The sequence below is a fragment of the Alternaria novae-zelandiae genome (genome assembly GCF_023758075.1).
Source record: "Alternaria novae-zelandiae strain BMP 2774 chromosome Unknown scaffold_8, whole genome shotgun sequence".
NCBI lineage: Eukaryota > Fungi > Ascomycota > Dothideomycetes > Pleosporales > Pleosporaceae > Alternaria > Alternaria novae-zelandiae.
In genome coordinates this window covers 1043500-1063699 of record NW_026056968.1, presented here as the reverse complement: position 1 = coordinate 1063699, position 20200 = coordinate 1043500, and the positions used below count along the sequence as shown (strand labels likewise).

The 20200-nt window shown below is 54.0% G+C and overlaps 9 protein-coding genes across 9 annotated transcripts; 5 read left to right on the top strand and 4 right to left on the bottom strand.

Annotated features, from left to right (window-relative positions):
• Positions 1-1311: 1311 nt before the first annotated feature.
• J4E88_004814 (uncharacterized protein) lies at positions 1312-3210 on the top strand (the record flags this gene model as incomplete). The annotated part of the gene is made up of 1 exon (XM_049398457.1): positions 1312-3210. One exon carries the CDS (start codon positions 1312-1314, stop codon positions 3208-3210), a length of 1899 nt encoding a protein of 632 aa, XP_049256018.1.
• Positions 3211-3852: 642 nt separating this feature from the next.
• Positions 3853-5010, bottom strand: J4E88_004813 (uncharacterized protein; the record flags this gene model as incomplete). Its single annotated transcript, XM_049398456.1, has 1 exon — positions 3853-5010. One exon carries the CDS (start codon positions 5008-5010, stop codon positions 3853-3855), a length of 1158 nt encoding a protein of 385 aa, XP_049256017.1.
• A 777-nt stretch (positions 5011-5787) lies between these two features.
• Positions 5788-6370, top strand: J4E88_004812 (uncharacterized protein; the record flags this gene model as incomplete). Its single annotated transcript, XM_049398455.1, has 2 exons — positions 5788-5985; positions 6092-6370. The coding sequence occupies 2 exons, from the start codon at positions 5788-5790 to the stop codon at positions 6368-6370; spliced, it is 477 nt and encodes a 158-aa protein (XP_049256016.1).
• Positions 6371-6730: 360 nt separating this feature from the next.
• Positions 6731-8758, bottom strand: J4E88_004811 (uncharacterized protein; the record flags this gene model as incomplete). The annotated part of the gene is made up of 5 exons (XM_049398454.1): positions 6731-6981; positions 7040-8180; positions 8234-8450; positions 8509-8628; positions 8697-8758. 5 exons carry the CDS (start codon positions 8756-8758, stop codon positions 6731-6733), a joined length of 1791 nt encoding a protein of 596 aa, XP_049256015.1.
• A 672-nt stretch (positions 8759-9430) lies between these two features.
• On the bottom strand, positions 9431-11413 carry J4E88_004810 (uncharacterized protein; the record flags this gene model as incomplete). The annotated part of the gene is made up of 1 exon (XM_049398453.1): positions 9431-11413. One exon carries the CDS (start codon positions 11411-11413, stop codon positions 9431-9433), a length of 1983 nt encoding a protein of 660 aa, XP_049256014.1.
• A 284-nt stretch (positions 11414-11697) lies between these two features.
• J4E88_004809 (uncharacterized protein) lies at positions 11698-13424 on the bottom strand (the record flags this gene model as incomplete). Its single annotated transcript, XM_049398452.1, has 5 exons — positions 11698-12957; positions 13002-13083; positions 13129-13177; positions 13227-13289; positions 13343-13424. The coding sequence occupies 5 exons, from the start codon at positions 13422-13424 to the stop codon at positions 11698-11700; spliced, it is 1536 nt and encodes a 511-aa protein (XP_049256013.1).
• Positions 13425-14307: 883 nt separating this feature from the next.
• Positions 14308-15140, top strand: CSR1 (phosphatidylinositol transfer protein csr1; the record flags this gene model as incomplete). Its single annotated transcript, XM_049398451.1, has 4 exons — positions 14308-14503; positions 14566-14735; positions 14787-14893; positions 14945-15140. 4 exons carry the CDS (start codon positions 14308-14310, stop codon positions 15138-15140), a joined length of 669 nt encoding a protein of 222 aa, XP_049256012.1.
• Positions 15141-15877: 737 nt separating this feature from the next.
• On the top strand, positions 15878-17212 carry J4E88_004807 (uncharacterized protein; the record flags this gene model as incomplete). The annotated part of the gene is made up of 1 exon (XM_049398450.1): positions 15878-17212. The coding sequence occupies one exon, from the start codon at positions 15878-15880 to the stop codon at positions 17210-17212; it is 1335 nt and encodes a 444-aa protein (XP_049256011.1).
• A 1368-nt stretch (positions 17213-18580) lies between these two features.
• Positions 18581-20060, top strand: J4E88_004806 (uncharacterized protein; the record flags this gene model as incomplete). Its single annotated transcript, XM_049398449.1, has 2 exons — positions 18581-19176; positions 19229-20060. The coding sequence occupies 2 exons, from the start codon at positions 18581-18583 to the stop codon at positions 20058-20060; spliced, it is 1428 nt and encodes a 475-aa protein (XP_049256010.1).
• Positions 20061-20200: the final 140 nt, after the last annotated feature.

The window sequence follows — 20200 nt, the reverse complement described above, 5'->3', positions numbered from 1 at the left end:
GTTTATCATGTATCATTCGCTTCTCGTTTTGTTGTTTTGACCATCAACCTAGGCACAAAAATCCGCGTGTTCATGGAGAGGGGCCTCATCTGAAATGACTACAATGACCAGCAGACCCAGGGCCTGCGCGCACTCCCAGTAGTGCCATTGAGCCACCCTCCAGACTTTCGCATCACTGCCGGGCTGCGATCCGAACTTTAGCCAAGATGCAACCCTCGTTGGCTAAAGCATACCGCGGGGAACAACGTGCATCATAGTGCATATCCTCCACGTCGGCACGAGCACATCTTCCCGACCAGTGGAAGTAGAAGCCGAGAAGGCGGTCGAGTCAAGACAAAGAAGAGCTAGCGGAAACGGAGGGGCTTTTCTGGACTTCGTCTAGCGGTACGCGGATGTGTGTCGGAATCCAGCGAGTACCTCCGCAGTGGTATGGCGGTGGTTACAGTGCTAAGGAGGCTAGCTTTGCCATGGCGATGATGGCCTTGGTATCCTCGTCGTACCGGGATTGCGGCTCCAAAATTTCGGCCGGGTACGGGCGTAGAAAACGTTGCGCCAAACGTTACGACGAGATTTGCAGTCTACTCCGACACCCCTTTGCGAAGACAGAGGAGGAACAGTCTTTCTTTACCACCAAGACATACGATCCTCACTCGGAGCTTTAAGCACTCACTGGCAACACTGTCATTCTGGAGAAAGCACCGGAATCTCATAACCGGCATGCGGCACGCCCCCGGATCGGACGTTTTTCAAATGCTCCGTAATCGTGGATGTCGAGTCATTTACGAAGGGCGGAATGTGGAGTTGCGCGTCAGACCCAGGGTGCGCAGTTTTTTGTTTGCTCACATGACAGCTGAGCTACCAGCTCGAAAGGGTGTGTCGAACCGTTCGTTATATGTCATGAGCATTCGTAGCGTGTGTGCGCACCCAATCACCAATCTGCCGGACCAGTATTCGGCGGGAAATGAGGGCTTAGCTTCGGGGGCTTTACCCCGACCCACGTTTCCCCCACAATGCACTCCACACTCATCGCCTTGGCAAATCGTCGGCTCCAGCTAATGGCAATCTCGACTGCGCCAAGGCCAATGAGAAGCTGGTTGTTGGTACGGGTTCCAAGACGACGGTCTATCCGAAGTTTCCCCAAGCAGCAGCAAAACTTCAAAGTCCCTCGGACATAGCGCACATGTCGGCAACGCATCGTGACGGGGTGTATGAAGCCAGACTACAAATACCTGGGTCAAGGCCGTCTACCGAACAGTCAGTAGCAACCGACCTCACCCTTCACCTCGTGCCTCAACTCATACTACCGGCAAGATGGTCGCTCGCAACCGCAGTCAGCGCAAGCTGAACACCTTCACAACGCTGTTCTTTGCTGCAACAGCCATGTCAACAGCCATCCGAATTCCGACCTCAAGTGGTGCAAAATACCCGCGAATGACATCGCGGTCAACAGAGATGGACTCAGCACCATACCGAGATGCTTCTCTATCGGTAGATGAGCGTGTGGAGGATCTCATCCAACGCATGAACATGGAAGAAAAGGCCGGACAGCTCTTCCAGCAGATCAGCTTCCCAGGACCTAACGGAACCCTATCGAACACAACTGCGCCGTCAATCCAAGGAAAGCACATGACACATTTCAACCTCAACGGTGCCATCACCGATGTACGCCAATCTGCGCGGTGGCACAACAGTCTTCAGCAGCTGGCTTTGGACACCAGACTCGGCATACCGATTACGCTTTCTTCGGATCCCAGGCACACTTTCGTTGATGCCACCGGCAGCCAGATCGCGGCAGTCAAGTTCTCGCAGTGGCCCGGAAGCCTGGGATTGGCAGCACTACGTGACGCTGAGCTCATCCACACCTTTGCGGATATTGCACGACAAGAATATAAGGCTGTCGGAATCAGATCCGCCCTACACCCTCAGATTGACGTCGCCACCGAACCGAGATGGGCCAGAATCACCACGACAATGGGCGAGAACGCCACATTGACCGCTGAGCTTGTGGTCGCATACATCAAGGGCTTCCATGGCCCCGGTGAGTTCGGACAAGATTCCGTGACCACCGTGTCGAAGCATTTCCCCGGAAGTGGACCAGTCGAAGACGGTGAGGACAGCCACTTCACCTACGGCAAGAATGCCACATACCCAGGAAACAACTTCGAGCATCATCTTATCCCCTTCAAGGCTGCTATCGCAGCTGGCGCAAGGCAGATGATGCCCTACTACTCCAGGCCTATGGGCACCAAGTACGAGGAGGTCGCCGCTGGCATGAACAAGGGCATTGTCACCGACCTTCTCCGGGGCGAGCTCGGTTTCGACGGAATCGTCGTCAGCGACTGGGGTCTCATCACCGACGGCATCATCGCAGGACAAGACATGCCAGCTCGTGCTTGGGGTGCTGAGAACCTGACTGAGCTTGAGCGTGCCGAGAAGATCTTGAATGCCGGTACCGACCAGATGGGCGGCGAGGAGCGCACTGACCTCGTTCTCGAGTTGGTAGAGAAGAGCATCGTGAGCGAAGAGCGTATTGACATGTCGGTCCGCCGTCTCCTCCGCGAAAAGTTCATCCTCGGCCTCTTCGACAACCCCTTCGTAGATCCCGAGGAAGCCGTGGCCAACGTGGCCAGGAAAGAATGGGTCGAAGCCGGATACGAGGCTCAGAAGAAGTCGATTACACTGCTTACCAACAAGGAATCGACTCTCCCACTCAAGGCTTCCGACTGCTCCAAAGCCAAGTTCTACGTCGAAGGTATCAACAGCACCTACCTAGAGGCCCGCGACCTGGCTGTCGTCGCAACCCCCGAAGAAGCCGACTACGCCTTCCTCCGTATGGCCGCCCCCTACGAGCCCCGCCCAGGTGGTTTCGAGAAGAACTACCACTCTGGCTCTCTCGAGTACAACAGCACTGAGAAGGCGCGCCAAGCAGCCATCTACGCTGCCGTCCCCACCATTGTTGATATCTTCCTTGACCGCCCTGCTGCTGTGCCCGAGATTGCCGAGCAAGCCCAAGCCCTCATGGTCAACTACGGGACTAGCCCTCAAGCCTTCCTCGATGTTATCTTCGGCGTTGACGGTAGCGGTCCGGAGGGTAAGCTGCCGTTTGATCTCCCGAGGAGCGACGAGGCGGTTGAGGCGAGCAAGGAGGACGTGCCGTTCGATACCGAGAACCCTGTCTTCAAGTTCGGACACGGTTTGAGGTATGAATAGGGGGACGCGCTGTCGAGCCGCTTAGATAGATGACGACTTAACGAGATGGTCCTAAAGTCATGATAGCTTAATGTATTCGTTGATACCCATTCCTCTGTTCATTCTGCGATGTGCTGACTGTTCCGCTGCGCGCCGCAGTCGAACCGTAACGGTAGATGTCATCTGTTGGGTGCGCGGATCGCGTAGCATATAATGATATCTCCAAAGTGTTGACACGCGGCAAAGGGAAAGAGCAATGCCGTTCACGCGAGTTGCGAGTAGCGTGCTGATTAAGCGAGACGCGTCTTCCCTGCCAGCCGCGTCGCGTGTTTCTGACAGCTTCTTTCATCCCCCCACCGTCGACCATTGGCTAGGTATCTACGCGCATTAAGCACCGAGTATTTCGGGTCACTCTCATTGGTCCCACGCTTCCAATGCTCTCCGCAATAAAATTACATTTTGGGCCGACTCTAGTATTCCAGCTGCTCGGTGATGCCACGCTACCGGCTACTTCGAAGATCCCGAACACAGCTGCAATCATCCTGCCTACACGCTCCTCTACACACAAGTGAGGAGAAAGAGAAAATACTGGAAATTAAATCAGCCGACCCTGCCCCTCGGACGAACCTGTCCACCATTTCGGCAGCTAGCATTCTTCCATTCTCAGCCCGTGTTGGCCGCCTTCCATGACAACCATTCCTCGTAAGACTCCGCCTGTTCTATGTCACCCATGATATGGAACTCGATTTCTATGCGGGTTTGGAGGCGCTTACGGACTTCCCGGACTAGCAGCCCTGCACGCGCGCCTGTCAATGCGAAGACGGCAAAGTCATCGTATCCAAGGTGCTGCCCTACATCGTGTTTACTCACTGTGTATAATCTGACGAAGCGAAGTTGCGGAATCGAATGTAGTGCACCTACAAGGGCGTCGATGCTGGGACTGACCAAGTGCTGTCCTTGTAAGAAGAACCCTTCCATCGCCTTCCGATCGGGGGGGCCCATGACCATGTGTATGGGTAAACTCAGATCTAGTGTCCGCAAAGTTTTACAGTCTCGAAGTAGCACCATCAAGGCCTGGAAGTCCTGGTGCTGCGCTTGCGAATAATCCTTACGCCTCCGATGTACAGTCAAGCCGGCGAGGGCGGTTCTACCAAGAGGGCCAATCTTCTCGAGAAACCGCCGAACGACGTAGTAGTAAGCCTGTCCGGAGTACTTTACGGTGATAGTGACATGGACATGGGCCCAGAAGAACGTCTGGACCTCTTTTCGAATCTGCTTGTCCAAGGCGCCAAGAACATGCAACACTGAAAGGGTGCGGTCACCGCGGAGTGTTGTGAGGTCCAGTTCCGACCAATACGCCTCCGAGCGCGGGAGAAAAAAGGTATCACCAACTGCGTTGATCTGCCAATCTCCGGCTTGTTCAAAGTCGCTCTCAGCAGGTTCGAAGAGGGCGAGATCATAGATCATGTTTCGGATCTCGCCGGGCAAGTCCATGAAAGAGATTCTGGAAGGATCACTCTTGAAGTCGCTGGTGAGCATCATCTCCGGACGCTCACGAAGATCAATCTCAGCCTGACGAAATGGGTTTTTCCTATGCTCCGTGCGCATATATCGAAACTGATCTTCAAGCACGCTGATCATCCGTTGCTTTTTTCCACCTTTGAACATCCCACGCGATTTCATCTCCTCGCGAAGCTCTGCATAACTCATGGCCGCATAATTTGGCATGTCGTCAGCTTCAAGCCTAGCGAGTCTTGTTCCGGAAGCGATGTAATCGGAGTAGCTCATGTCGGGCTTTGGCTTTGCTGCTTGTCGTACCATCTTGGATATTGTTGGAAGTTGAGGGATTTGGATCGGTCCGTTGTGCGTACGGGAGATAAATATCGCGGGTGTTTGCGGTTTTGAGGAGAGAACGCACCAGGTGGATCATAGGGTCTCCGCGGTGTGACTAGTGGCTAAGAGCACGGACCTGAGCAATGAAACGTTGCCCTGCTGCTCAGACGTAACTGCGGGCTGTATAAGATCTTCATGCTGATTTGGTCGAGCCTTTGGCGGCGGCGAAAGAGAGACTACGAAACCTGGCATCTAGCACAATGGACACCTGACCTCCCTTTCAAAGATGCCAGGAAGGCGGAACATGCGCGCTTGCACTGCCTTGATTGCTACATATCAGGAGAGTTACTCACTCGGTCAAGTTACGACAACACATACTCCCAGGTGACATATGATATGCCTGCTACGCCGACACGACGACACTATAAGTAAGTCCTTCTCCAGACCTCTCTTTCCATGTGCTAGCATCTCCCATTAAGCTTTTCCCCTGACATCTCAAAGCCGAGGTGACCGTCGCTTGTAAGGGCGTTTGTCTCTCAGCATCCAGCGTGACCGACGCGCTCACCTTCCGTCTTTTACTTCTCGGCGTGACTACAGATTGCCTGTTCTAGCGCCAAACGGTGGGAGTTCTTGCTTGTATATAATCTACCCTCCTCATACGCTTGCTTCTTCTTTTCCTTCTATAACAACCGGAGCATCTCCATTTTTAGCATCACGCTTTGACATACCACTTCCATTATCCTATAATCGACAAAATACGACAAGATGTCTACCAACACCTCCTCAACCAACGAGCTCGTGTACCGTCTAGAGAGTGAACGTCCAACCGGTTATCAGGTCAACGACTTCGAGGCCTACGCCGACGCCAGCATGGTTACGCATTGGCGCACATATAAGCGCAAAAGCCCAAACCACGTTCACAGCCGGGATGTCGTTACTGTGGTGAGCGTCAGCAACGCCATCGTAAGTTCCTTTCATGTTCAGTTCCATCATTGTCAATACCAGTTCACTTCTTCTTCACCTTCACTTTCACCCAAGTATCTATCTACCAATTACTAACGTTGATCAGGATCTGATCGAAAATAACGCCAGCGCGATGGACCAGATTGTCTGGGGCATCACCCATCCTGACGACTGCCATCCCGGCGTCGAGTCCATCATCAGCAACGCAGCCTTGGTCGACCTCCTACTAGTCCGCCACTACAAGAAGTGGGGCGGTCTCGTTCTGCCACCCCTCCAAGCAGCCCGAGGGCTACAAGACGCCCACGAGGTGGTCGCCGAGCAAGAGAAGCAGCGAGGACTAACTTGGGCATCCGGTCGTTCGCTGATGAAGTACCCGAACTGGTAAGATATGGGATGAACTTTTGCTGGAGCAAGACGAGACTGACATGAGGAGGCGCGATACTCGCGGTATGGCTCCACCTCCCGGATTCCAGGGACCGATCGCACCGCCGGCTTTCACCCCGGGTCCTCGTGGTGAGTCTAGTCGGGGACGAGGTGGAAACCGTGGCCGTGGTGGCTTCGGAGGTGGTTACTAGAGGTCAGCTCTACGCGCTTGAGACGTAGCACATCGCGAACAAGGAACTGCATGAGTTGGTGAGCAAGTCGACTTGGAGAAGAATGAACACATTGGTTAACTAGAAGTCGTTGAGGCCTCGCTATTATGAGTCCTTTCTCTCCCCAGACCTCGTCATGTACGTGAAGTTCACTAAACCGCCATGCTCTTAACATCAGCAGTAAGCTTCAAGAAATTATTGCCAGCATCCTCCTTGATCATCTCCGCAGCTCCCTCCCCAATACCATACGCCACCATCTGTGTATGCCCATTGTTAACCTTTGGAATGGAAGACACGTCCGCCACGCGCAGATTCCTGACACCGCGCACACGAAGTCGTGAATCGAGAACAGCGTTGGGGTTATCTGCTTTACCCATCGCGCAGGTACCGGATGCGTGGTAACCTATATCCACCACATTAGTATTTTTTCGCATTTGTAGATGAGAATGGAAGCGACTTACAGGTAGTAGCATGTTCTCTAACATGCGGCTCCCACTCCTCTCTGGTCTCAAAGCCATGATGCGCTAGGGCGTCAGGCCAACTCCCCTTGATCAAGCTCCTTGTCCCCTTCCCCTTTGTAACAATTTCGTTCGCAAATCGACATGCCTCAGTCATGACTAGCATGTCGAGTGGATCTTCCAAATACGCATGATCGACAATGGGGTTTTCGAAGGGATCAGCCGACTTCAGCGTCACGCTACCCCTGCTATGCTGGTTGAAGAGCAGTGCACACATGGCAAAGGCTTGTTTGTGATCAATGGGAAAGTCGGCGTATTGTTTGGGTCCGCCATAGAGTTCGGTGTTCCAGAATTCGATGTTGGGTTGCGAGGGGGTGAGACCCATAGGATCTCGGCCGGGTTCGCGAGGGGCGTCTGTCCACAAGGGTGAGTCTTGGAGGCGCTCGTCTAGGCGCGCGTAACCGAATATGCCGAAGGGGAAGGTCGATAAGATGCCTGTTTTCTTCTCTTTGTATAACGCGTAGGTCGAGGTCATGGCGTCGTCGTGGTATGCGAGGTGATCGTTCGTGAGGTTGGGTTCGGAGACTTCGTAGAAGATGAAGCAGAGAATGTGGTCCATGAGATTGCCGCCTACACCTGGCAGATCAACGCGACACTCGATACCATGATTTTCGAGTTGTTCCTTTGGGCCAAGACCAGAGCGCATCAGGATCGGTGGGCTGCAGTATGCGCCCGCTGCGACAATGACTTCTTTTCTCGCGTGGTAATCAATCTTCTTGCCATTCTTCGATATCGTAGCGACACCCGTGGCTGCCAGGTCTCCGGAATCTTGGCTGAAGAGAAGCTTGTCAACAGTCACTTCCGTCTTGATCGTGATATTTTCCCGTCGATAGCCTTTGGTGATGAAGTCGGCGGCGGTACTCCGTATACCTTGATGTATTGTTCGCGGTACATCGCCACATCCGTGAGGGGTTTCTCCGGTGGAGAACATGTCCGCGTGGTAAGGAAGACCCTGATCAACAAGACTTTCCCTAACACGTTCAGATATGGGTGCCAGGTCGTGAGGCTCGATGTGCAGAGGTCCTGATGAGCCATGAACAGACATATCCGCTTTGTGCCAGTCCTTCTCGTGGAAAGTCTCGGACTGTATGAGGGTCAGCTTGTGTGCTCTCACATCTCTGCACTTCCAGAACCGACCTTCTTCATGTATTCGAACATCTTATCGCCAGTCCACTCATCCAGCCCCCAGTCATCGTAATCCTGCTTGGTGCCCCGTATACAAAGCGTGCCATTCACGCCACTCGATCCACCAAGGAAGCGTCCTCTGCTGACCTTGACCTGGCGGTTGTCTACCTTGGGCATGGGCTCGGTAACGATGTTCCAGTCTGTTTCTTTATCGAAATTTTGGCTCCATCTATGGTGATTTACTTAGCATAACCCAATAGCATTATACGTTAATATGGCTAACTTACCCTCCCGCCATATGTACATTTTCAAGGTCAGCATTGTCGGGTCCGGCTTCTAGGACGAGGATTTTGGCGTTAAGATCTTCCGCGAGACGGCCTGCTATTACACAACCGGATGTGCCGCCACTGATGGGTATATGTTAGTAAAAATTTCTGAGGAATGCTACAGTGAGTATGATAAGAAGTCAACTTACCCGCAAATGATGTAGTCGTACACTTCTGTAGGGTCCACCGAGTCGACGCGTTCAAGAGACATGGCTGGTTTGTGAGTAGATGATAGAGGAAACTTGCCTCCCGATGCGCAGTACGAGGTCAGAGTCCATATAACGTGGTCTGGTTAGTCTAGAGCTATGTGCAACGGAATGAGACCGCGGTCCACGGTAGCGCTACCGGGTACGATTCTACGAGACTAAATGTTGAAGCTGAGTGGCTACTATGCCTTAGCCAGGCTACTTTGACATGTCATTTCAGTGACGCTGAACCAATAACACGGAAAGTCATGAAGAATTTGGAAGACTTGCTTCAGTCTGCTTACACGCATATGCATCTTCCTCATCCACGTAGGCCTCCATTTGCCAGGAGAGCGGAATGAGTCCGAACTTGTCGATCACGCAGCATTTAAGGTTCGGGCCTAGTCCATCTTCTTGGCTGTCGAGGAAGAAGCAAGGCCTGAGGGCGCTGGAAACTGGGGTAGCGCGGGAGGCGGACGAATGAAGCGGGAATGGGCGAGATGTAGCGCTCATTTAAGTTGGTGCCCGGTCGTGGAGACGTGCACGCTGGCGCGTGGAATTGCATTGCGGGGTAAACCCATGTCTCCGAAGGGTCTACCTAGGTATGCACACTAGCCTACTCAGCTCAGGTACGTCGATTCAAGGAACGCAGCTCTTCGAAGCCCTGCTGTATAGTTATATGCCCTACATACCCATCTCTATATCCTTCGTTTCGTAACTTCCGTGACCGAAGCCGTCCTCTCACGCGTCGTATGCACAATCGTCTTCGCCTCCATTGAGTTCTTAGTCGAGCCCAACTCTTGCTTCTTACTCTTAACAATCGCTGGATGTCTTGTGTCCGCGGCTACGCGCTCATAGGCAGTCGCCACAGTCCCGACTACTAGACAGAGCAGCAAGATCAGGTCAACGATGTGCACACCCCACCACCAATGCTGAACCCCGACTCCACACGTGCTAAACTCGAAGACCCACTCGCCTTTCTCGCCCTTACTTTCATCGAACCACGCTGATAGGAAACCTGCGTAGCCTGAGTACTCTCCCATCATGCTGCGGAGTGTAATCTCGCGAATGTGAGGGACATCGTTGATGGAAGTGCATTCGTTGGCTGGGGTGATGTCGTATGGACGAGTTGGGAAGCGACGAGCCTTCCATTTCGGTGGCGCGGGAGTTTCAGGTTCAGGCTCTGAAGTAGGCTCTGGTGCCGATTCAGATGCTGTCTCGTCCGAGGTCACATCGGATTCGGCAATGGTATCATTAGCGGCTACCACGTTGATGTCGACGCCATCGATATCCATCGAAGTAGCAATCATAGTCGCATTCGTAGTGCTCGCTGGCCAGTATGCCTCCTCTCTCTTCACATGGGCAACTTGACACGCATCGTCCCCGCCGGGCTGACGAATGTAATGTACGACATCACAGCCAGCGTGATCATGCCCGTTGAGTATTATACCCCTCCTACCCTGCCCCTTGCCCTCTGCATCTTTATTCGCACTCATGCCAAACAACCCCTCGAGAACAATCTTACTAGCATGGTCTGATAGCATATTTTGCTCCTTCACCCCTTGACCTTCTTCAAAGAAGTCGAAGTATGGGCTGTCAACACAGACACCTTCCTCCTTCTCGAGCGGAATATGGGTGAGGAGTATGGTAGCGTGTGTCTTGTCATCGACCGGAAGAGAGCTGGTTATGATGTGGTTCATGTAGGAGTATGTCTCGGTCTGAAGGTCGGAGGACCAGGCGGGTGTATCGAGATTCATGGAGTTCAGGATGATGAGGCGGAGTGTCGGAGGCCTGGGCAGGTCTTGTATAGCGGGTTCGGTGGTCTTGTTCAAACGCAATGTGTCCGGGAGCGTGAACCAGATATCCCAGTTGGAACTTCCAAAGGCCTTTTCGAATCGCTCGATACGCGACTCGTCGATGTCGCCAGCGTAACCAACGTCGTGGTTTCCAACTATGTTAATGACGCGCTTCTCCCAGTCTTGATCAGCACCCAGCACTTCCGTCGTTCCACCCCACAGTGCCTTTCTCTCTGGTTTCTGTTCCTCATCTATCGTCTCTTCTCCTGAAACTTCTTGTTCCGTTGTAGGTTCTGTTGGCGGCTGTTCTTTCTTCTCGGTCTCAAGAGCACCAAAGATGGCATCCGGCACCTTCTCCAATCCCCTCATGACGATGTTCCAGTAACGCCCTGCTCGCTTCCTGAACTCGCCATCTGTGACCCACTGGCTGCCCAGCAAGTCACCAAGCACACTGATGTGTGTGGGTTCAGTCCACCACCGTAGGCTTCTTACGATGTGCGAGAGATACCAGTCGTTCCCCCACAAGTCTACAGCCTTCCTTTTTCCCTCCAACCATCTGCCGGCATCTTTCACGACACCTCTCGCTGCTTCTTGTACGATGTCTCGTCTGTGGGTGGAGTTGGCTGCATCGCGCAGATTCGGTACGAGCTTCTCGATCGACGGGAAGACGAGCGCATTCGGATCGGGGAGTGAAGAATCGCCCTCGAGCTGTGGATCACCAAGGGAGAGGAGACGGAAAGGTGCGATGGCTTGCGCCTGCGTGGATGGGGGCTCTGGGAATGCGCAGCCGTGAAAAATGGGATATAAATACAGCCATGTCGTGCCAATCAAGGCTATCGGACACAGCAGCAGGGCGACGCGGAAAAGAAATCTCGAGAGCTGCATCTATGCATGTTCGGGTCCGGAAAGGGGACGGTGCTGTTGTTTTCACATGCCACACGTTGCGCGCGCGTCGACAGCGTCTTGGCCGCGGAGGTCATACAGGGGTGACATCAGCCAATCAAAGAGGCGCATTTGCGGAGAACCATCACTGTCCTCATGGTCTTCATCATCACTATTTTCAGATATAAGATCGTCTATTACGCTCTTTCTCGACTGTCGTAGTATCATACGCCGCATTTTGTATCTTCAAGCCAAAACAAAAAAAGCATTGCACACTGTTATGGCATCTAGCCCAGCAGATCTCCCAGAGCGCCCCCAGGCTTTGACCCTGACTGCGATGGTTGCGCGGCAGGGGCAGGTGTGCTGGATGCAGAAGCAGGGGCACCCCAGAGTCCTTGTGACGTCTTTTGCTTAGCCAAATCCCCCATGGTAACCTTTTGTGTTGGCGTGGAAGACTTCTTTGGCGCAGCTCCAGCAAGTAAAGAAGCGAAAGCGTCACCGCCCGCTTTCTTGGGAGCAGCTCCTCCGCCAATGCGACCACCTGGTGACATGACAGAAGGTGTAGATGCTCCTGATTGGGGCGCGGGCTGAGGAACGGAAGTGAAGTAGTTCGGGCCGGCCGCTTGGTAACCTGTGGGTTGTGGTGGCTGCGAGAAGCTCGACGTCATGGAAGGAGGCGCGCTCATCTTATTCGCAGCGGGTGGTGGCGAGACGGTCGCAAACAAGTTGCTGAGATTGTTGTTCTGCGCAGCAGATTGAGCTTGCGGTGCGGCGAACTGGGTTGACGAAGTAATGTGAGAGGTCGAGGCAGGAGACGCAACGTTGAAAGCTGAAGCAGCTGGCTTGGATGCAGGTGCTGCCGGTGCCGCAGACTGGAAGTCGTCGAAATCGTCGTCGTCGCCAAAGTCGTCACTTGCAGCAGTGACAGGCTGCTTCCCTGCCGAAGTCGACATGGGCGCGGGCTCATCGTCAAACGCAAGTAAGTCGACGACTGGCTCAGGTGCTTTCGGCTTAGGTTCCTCCTTCTTGACTTCTTTCTTTGTGTGACTCGCCGTAGGCTCTCTCCGCCGTGCTGGTGCTGAGCTGGCATCACCCTCATCGTATTCGTCGTATTCGTCGAACTTGTCGCGCCTCTGTTGCGTATCTGCGAAGCCAGACTGGTTGCCTCCGAAGCCACCACCGTCGCCGTATACCTCCCCTCTGTAGCCGCCATAGTCGGCTTGTTCGCTACCAAAGCCTCCGTAGCGGCTGCCACCTCCACTGCTTCCCGAGAAGCCGCCCATGCCGATGCCCGCTCCGCCCTCGACACCGCCAAATTTGTTTCGGTTCGCTCGCGCTTTCTTGCGCTCAGTCCGGATGCGATCGACATCGCTGAGGAGTTCGGCGAGCTCCTTGGCACGGTTGCGTACGTTGATGCCCTGATCCTTGCCGTTGGAGTCGATGAAGTGGAATTGCCGTAGCATCTTGAGGAGCGAGACATGAGAGCGCGCGTCGTCGATTACTCGTTCCGAACCGTTCTTGATCAGGTATTCGAGAAGTTGCAGCGCCTGGGTCTGTTAGCGACGGTGGTGGCACAGAGCGCTCAACGTACCTTGTAGATCTGTCTCCATTCCTCCGAGGCCTTCTCGGTGAAGCGCTTGTAAATCATGGGCATGATCTCATTCAGTAGTTGGCTGATCTGTTAGCCGTGATCCACCAGCTCCTCAGGCATCGCCTACTAGTTGAAGGTTCCATTGGCGATCTCCTGTAGCATAGTCGAGGATGCACCTTGCCATCTGTCAGCGGAAGCCTTCGTCGCGCACGAGATTTCGCTCACCCCATGGCTCATTGTTTGTCGCCTCGCGGACCTTGGCCTCCATCTCCGTGTAGTTCATGACGGCTGCGCAGCGCGTTAGCATTGGCCAGCTGGCTTCATGCGTCCCCTCAGCCTACCATTTTGGGCCTTGCGAAATCCGGCCTTGAGATCGTAGAGCGTGAGGTTGCTCACTTGGTCTTTCAAGCTGTTTAGATCCATGATTGCAGAATGCTGGCGCGTAAATCTGGCGGTTTGGCGATGTGGGTGTACTGTAGTTGGGCTGGCAGCTATCGACCACGGTCTCGGTAGCGGACCCCCGAGGGCGCTTTGCACAAGTTTCGAGAAGTCGGAATGGGCGCCTGCGTTTGGGATATTTATATGACAGAAAATATCAATCGGGAAGGATGCAGAAGCCTTCAATTACAGGAATACGTTTACCTTGTCAGCAAGCCAACCTGTGAAGTGCATACACCGTAGATAATCCGGCAGCAGCCCGAGTTTCACGTGACATGAGCTTGGACCTTGCCCGCCTCGAGAACTACAAACAACACTACTTCGACAATGGTACGACTCGGCATACGGGTATAGCGTGGCTCAATGGGCATCCGTATCCCTCGTTGTGTAAGAAGAAGCGGATATTAATTCCAGAGCGGGCCGGTCCCACGCAAAGGTCCACGATTGACGTGAGCGATGAAGCGCCGAATCGGGGAACGCGCTAGACTCGTGCACAAGCTTGAGGTATCCAAAGTTTTCCGTCAGGTCATCCATCCGACACTACACCTGCTGCCTCTCGTCGGTAGTCCATCAATTGTATTATATCTGTTCCGTTCTGCATATCGTGTTGCATAGCGGCCCGATTCCTCCTCGTATACTTTGGTAAGTTGCCACCGTTGGAATTGTACACCTCGACCCTTGGGTTATTGTAGCGATGCCGCAGTTCTGTGTAGCTCTAAATTGAGTTTACAGCCAACAAAGTGGCACCGGATTTCAGCTCCAAAGCTGCAGCATCTCCCAGCAGAAAATTACCTGCTATCTCACGATTCACTGCCAAGCTCCATGACCTAACTGCCTATCAGGTTAGACTCACACCCCGCGCTGCATCATGCCCCACCTTCCGAGAGCTTCTGCTCTTTCAGCTTTCCGTGCAGGTCCCCAACTGCGCGCTCCTGTCAACAAACGCTTCTTCACTCCCTCGGCATACAACATGGCCATCAAGGCTTACTTTGATTGCTCTTGGACCGGCCCCACCGTTGAGGTCGACAACGCTGGCAACGTCACTAGCCAAGGTGATGTCAAAGGTAGCTCCTGCCAGCTTTGTAATAGCATGTTACTTGCAATTGCTAACTTTGTGTACCTGCAGCGCAAACTGGCCGTGTCAACTTCGAGCTCTTCGACGATGTCGTCCCCAAGACGGTTGAGAACTTCCGCGCTCTCTGCACTGGCGAGAAGGGCTTTGGCTACAAGGGCTCAAAGTTCCACCGCGTGATTCCCGACTTCATGCTCCAGGGTGGTGACTTCACCCGCGGCAACGTGAGTTTTGGCCCCAACACACCACAGGGACAGTTGGCTAACAGGCAGTAGGGCACAGGTGGTAAGAGCATCTACGGTCCCCAGTTCGCCGACGAGAACTTCAAGTTGAAGCACGACCGCCCCTTCCTCCTCTCCATGGCCAACGCCGGCCCCAACACGTAGGTTCTACACATCCACAGATGAGCGGAGTCATGGCTAACGCGTCACAGCAACGGCTCCCAGTTCTTCGTCACCACCGTCGTTACCTCATGGCTCAACGGCAAGCACGTCGTCTTCGGCGGCGTTCCCGACGGCGACGTCGAATCCTACAAGGTTGTCCGAGCGATCGAGGCCTGCGGCTCCAGCAACGGCACCATCAAGTACAAGGACGGCCCACCCACCATTACTGATGCCGGGGCCCAGTAGATACTCTGTGATGAGAGTGGAATACAACTATGGTCGAGTATCTGAGAAGGATTTTTTTGAGCAATAGACAGCTTGCGATTCAGTAGTAATGGTCAACAAGGCTCCATAACTCTTCGAGAGGCTATCCATCAGCGAAATTATCCATTTTGATGTGCATGTGACAATTCCGATACATTTGCCAGACCCTCTCTTTCACAGCGCAGGCGCGCTGCTGTCTGCGACTTTTTTTGTCGCGAGGAGGGGCAACAATTTACCCCGCATTCGTCATATCTCCGGTCATTCCGCACTACAGGAGCTCGCGCGGAAGAACATTCTTCGAGGGATGTCCCTATGCTATTTCACGGGTATACAAGTATCTGTTCAAGTATATCTATCACCGAGATGTTCGTGACTCCACCAAGCGCTGCACGAGCTTAATAGCTTCATACCCACTCCCCAGCTCATGCTACGCCTGTGTCCACAATTGCCGGCAAAGCTCCACTCCAATCGCGTGAACGGTTAGATCTAGCGGCCGTGGTCCGCAATTTTCACCGTATAGGGCGTGATGTCGCAATACTCGTCATGTCATCGTGATAAGCGTGTTCTCCATTTACTTAGAGTCATTCGTCCACACTGATAAAAAGAGTTGTGTCATATACCTTCAGATTGACGTTCGTACAGCATCCGAAACGATCGCAATACTGCAGATATCGCTAGCTGCCTGCCAAAGATCTCAGAGTCATCCATTCACAGTCATCATGTCGGCATACCACCCCTCAACACACGGTGTCCATGGCGACGACCGCATCAATGTCCTCACCGATGTCGCCCCACCAATTCACACATCGACTACCTTCCGGTATCCTCACGACCCATCAGAGCTCCAACCCGTCCCGAAAGAAGGCGAATTCGTTGACCTACAAACCCCTCTGATCTACTCTCGTCTCGCGTCCGCCAGCACCAACCGCCTAGAAACAATCCTAGCGCCATTACTCTACCCTGATGCAAAACAGGAAGAGCTAGATGGGCAATCCGGGTTAGCAAACCATGTTGTCAGCTACACAAGCGGCCTCAGCGCTTTCCATGCCATGCTCGTCAACATTGTTCCCAAAGTTATCGCCATCAGTGGTGGCTACCATGGCTGCCATGGCGTGATCGAACTACACAAGAAGATGCACGGCGTCAAGACCGTGGATCTCCACGCCGATGATGCTGTTTGGGACGCCGCCGGCTTAGGTAAAGGCGACCTCGTGCATCTCGAGACACCCTTGAACCCCACAGGAGAAGCTTTCGAAATAGCGAAGTACGCCGCCCGAGCGCACAAGCGGGGCGCGTTCCTCAGCGTCGACGCTACATTCGCGCCACCAGGTCTACAGGATCCGTTGCTGTGGGGCGCAGATGTGGTCATGCATTCTGGAACGAAATACATCGGTGGTCACAGTGATATGCTTTGCGGTATCCTGGCCACTGCAAAGGGGCCGGAAGGACTAAAGCAAGCTAAGACGCTACGTGCTGAGCGTATTTTCCTAGGTGCAGTCCTAGGTAGTCTAGAGGGGTGGCTCGGCGTGCGAAGTCTCCGGACGTTTGATTTGCGCGTTCAGCGACAGAGCAGCAACGCGGAAAATCTTGTTCGCTGGCTGCAAGACTCACTCAATGGTAAGGGAGAAGACGTAGATGCCGTAAAGAAAGTCGTGCACAAGGTTGCCCACGCGAGTTTGCAAGAGAAGGACATGTCGTGGTTGAAGAAGCAGATGCCGAATGGTTTCGGTCCCGTCTTCAGCATCTACATGAAGAGCAGCCAACAGGCGCGGTCTCTTCCCTCCAATCTGCGTCTCTTCCACCATGCGACCAGTTTGGGAGGCGTGGAGAGTTTGATCGAGTGGCGCAGGATGAGCGATGCGGATGTGGACGAGAGGCTGCTGAGGGTTAGTGTGGGCGTGGAAAACTGGGAAGACTTGAAGAATGACTTCCTGGGAGCTTTCAAGGCGTTGGCTGAGGGAGGAGCGAATAAGGAGAGTGCGAGTGGGGACGGAGATGTGCAGGTCGGACAGGATGGGGCGCAGATGCCGAAAGCAGGAGCTGGTGCTGTGTGATGAAGGTCGCTTCGTCGTGGCATGTTGTGGAAGTAGTTTTAGTGTTGTATGTCATTTCAAACACGGACTTGAAGAAAGGACAGTGACTATCATGCCTTCGTGCCATGCGCCTGAGAGGGCCAGCTTGGGACAGCACCTGGATTGAGGTCTAGTCTGGGGAAAAGTGGGGAAGTAGAAGCAGGAGAAGACGCGTAGGTGCTTCTAGTCAGTGCTTGATTTTGTTTGGGGACAAGCTCTGTAATTTTGGTGGCCAAGACCCAAAGGTCATCACCTGACGCTTGTGGGGGAAATTAGCTTCGGCGTTTAGTAAACGGATTGGCAGACGCGTACACAACACAGTGCGGTGACCTGGGGATCTCAAGCACTCGTCAAGACACGTCTCCGCAGTGAAATTACCAAGTGCAAGCTGGTATCGTATCATCAGCTGCAAAAGACGCGAAGCCAGACTGGAACATAGTCGGCGTGGGTGATTGTGGGTCCCCGACGCTTTCCGCAGCCAGAACGGCCCTCTTCGCGGTCGCCATGCTAACATCAAGCCATGACAAAATTTGCTTCTTCTCCATAATATCCGATACCGGTGCGCGTGGTACCGATGCAGAGTCTGAGTGGAGATGATGTGGTCAGAAGAATTGAATACTGGGGGCTGGTCCTGGACTTTGAGCGATGCCGCCATGGCTACGCTCGGCTCTCAGCGTGGGCGGCAAACCCAACACAGATCGCGAACGGAGCTGTGCTGGCAAGATGACGCTAATGTGAGGAGCGGCTGGTTGTGCATTTCGCCGACTGTGGGGTAACAGGCATTGCGAAGGTCACGATGGCAGCTTGGAGGTCAAAGCCATGGCAAAAGCAAGGGATCGCAGACTGGAAATTGATGATGCTACGTCACCGGCCTACACGGGAAGCAGGCACGATGAGTTTCCCACAAACTCTACAACGGTCATTACATCACATCCAGCAACAAACCTCAACACCATCACGTCGCCATGAATGCCAGACATGTCGTTTACTCCACAGGAACGCGTTGCGGCATTGTCCAATCATCGGCCCGTCTAGCGCGGGCGACAAGCCGGCGTCTGCGTCAGTCTGGCACCATCTGGAGCAACAATGAAGCTGCACTAGTGCGACATGACCGCATCCGACGCAAGCCGAGCATCGCGTGCGATATCGTGGAGCACCAAGAGTACCAACCATGGTATATATGGCCTTCACCACAATGAAAAGCAAGTCACAAGACCTGCAGAATTGCTCGCCCTCTCAAGTTTGCACACACCGAAAATCTATAACCCGTGCCGATTCACCAGCTCCAAGTGCAAACTACACCACCTTTCACACAACCACTTGAGCGCTAGACTACACCCACATTCCAAGATGATGATCCGGAGACAAAACCTCCACCGCTTCCAGAGCTTCGCGCTCGCACACACATCCCGAACCCTTGCGCAGACACCGCGCTACGTCTCCCAGAGCGCACGACAGAATGTCTCTATCCCCGCCTCATCACAAGTCTCGACCTCACATCTCCTGTCGACGCAGCCAGAGTCGCAGATAGCGCAGACAAAAGCAGTCCTCGGACGCCTACCTACAGAGACCGTCCTCCGATCCTACCTCATCACCGCCGTATCCTCACGGCCACTGCTGCTCAATGCTTGCTTCGGCATCTTACGGCGCATGCTAGACTCGAAGTCTTTCCTCCTGAGCATCGAGCGAAACCCGGTGCTGTCCAACTTGCTCAAGAAGACTTTCTACGCGCAGTACTGCGTTGGCGAGAAGAAGGATGAGGTTGTCAGGAACACTGAATTCGCACGCACGCTTGGATACGGCGGCATCCTATTTGAGTACGCGCTTGAGGTTCTAGGCGGAAAGGCGCCGACTGCCGAAGAGACCAAGATGGAGATCGAGGTGTGGAGGAAGGGAATGCTGCAGAGCGTTGATATGGCGAAGGAGGGTGACTTTGTTGGACTGAAGTAAGTCTTGCCTCGATGGCTTAGACACAAGCACCTACTAACCACCATGTAGATGGTCCGGTCTCGGTCGCCATGCCCTCAACCTCCTCCAGAACCAGCAAGATGCCACCCCTGAGATGTGGGATGCCATCACGGCAGCTTGCGATGCCGCCGCCGCAAAGGGTGTCAGCCTTCTCCCTGGTGCCGAAGAAGAGGCAACCAACCGTGGACTCGAGAAGTGGACAGTAGCCCTGCAGGAGAAGTACAACAAGCCCGAGAACGGTCGCGCGGTTCTCTACATCACATACCAGTGCTACCTGCGCGACATCTCGAAGCGCCTGGCCGAGCACCTTGAGCGCGCCTCAAAGAAGGGCTACATCGCTGGTGTCAAGCTTGTACGCGGCGCCTACCTCACATCCGAGCCCAAGCATCTCACCTTTGACACCAAAGCCGGCACCGACGCCAACTACGATGCCCTCGCTGATGCCGTAGTCCGCCAACAATGGACTGACAAGGTCCCCGCCCCCACACCAGGCACTCCCTTCCCGAAGGTCAACATCGTCCTCGCAACCCACAACCTCGCCTCCGTCCAAGCCGCCCAGAAGATCCGCGCCCAACAAATGCTCTCCACTTCCCCCGAGAACCTACCTCGTCTTACCTACGCCCAACTCCAGGGTATGGCCGACGAGATCTCCCAGGCTCTAGTCCAAGACGAGACCATGAAGGCGGACACTCAGGCCAAGGTCGTCAAGTGCATGACTTGGGGTACCACAACCGAGTGTCTCAACTTCCTGCTCAGGAGGGCGAGTGAGAACAAGGAGGCTGCGCTCCGTACTGAGGATACCCGAAAGGCCATGGGCAAGGAGCTTTGGAGGCGGTTGAGGGGTGTTTTCGGCCTGGCTTAGATTGGGCTTGTTGTTTCCGAGGTTGATGATTTACGAAGCGAGGCATTTGCATGAGCATAAGCGTGGCGTTTGGAAGGGACGATTGGGAAGCTACTTCTCGCATTACAGCTACCCTTTTCCTTAGCATTTGACATTTTAGG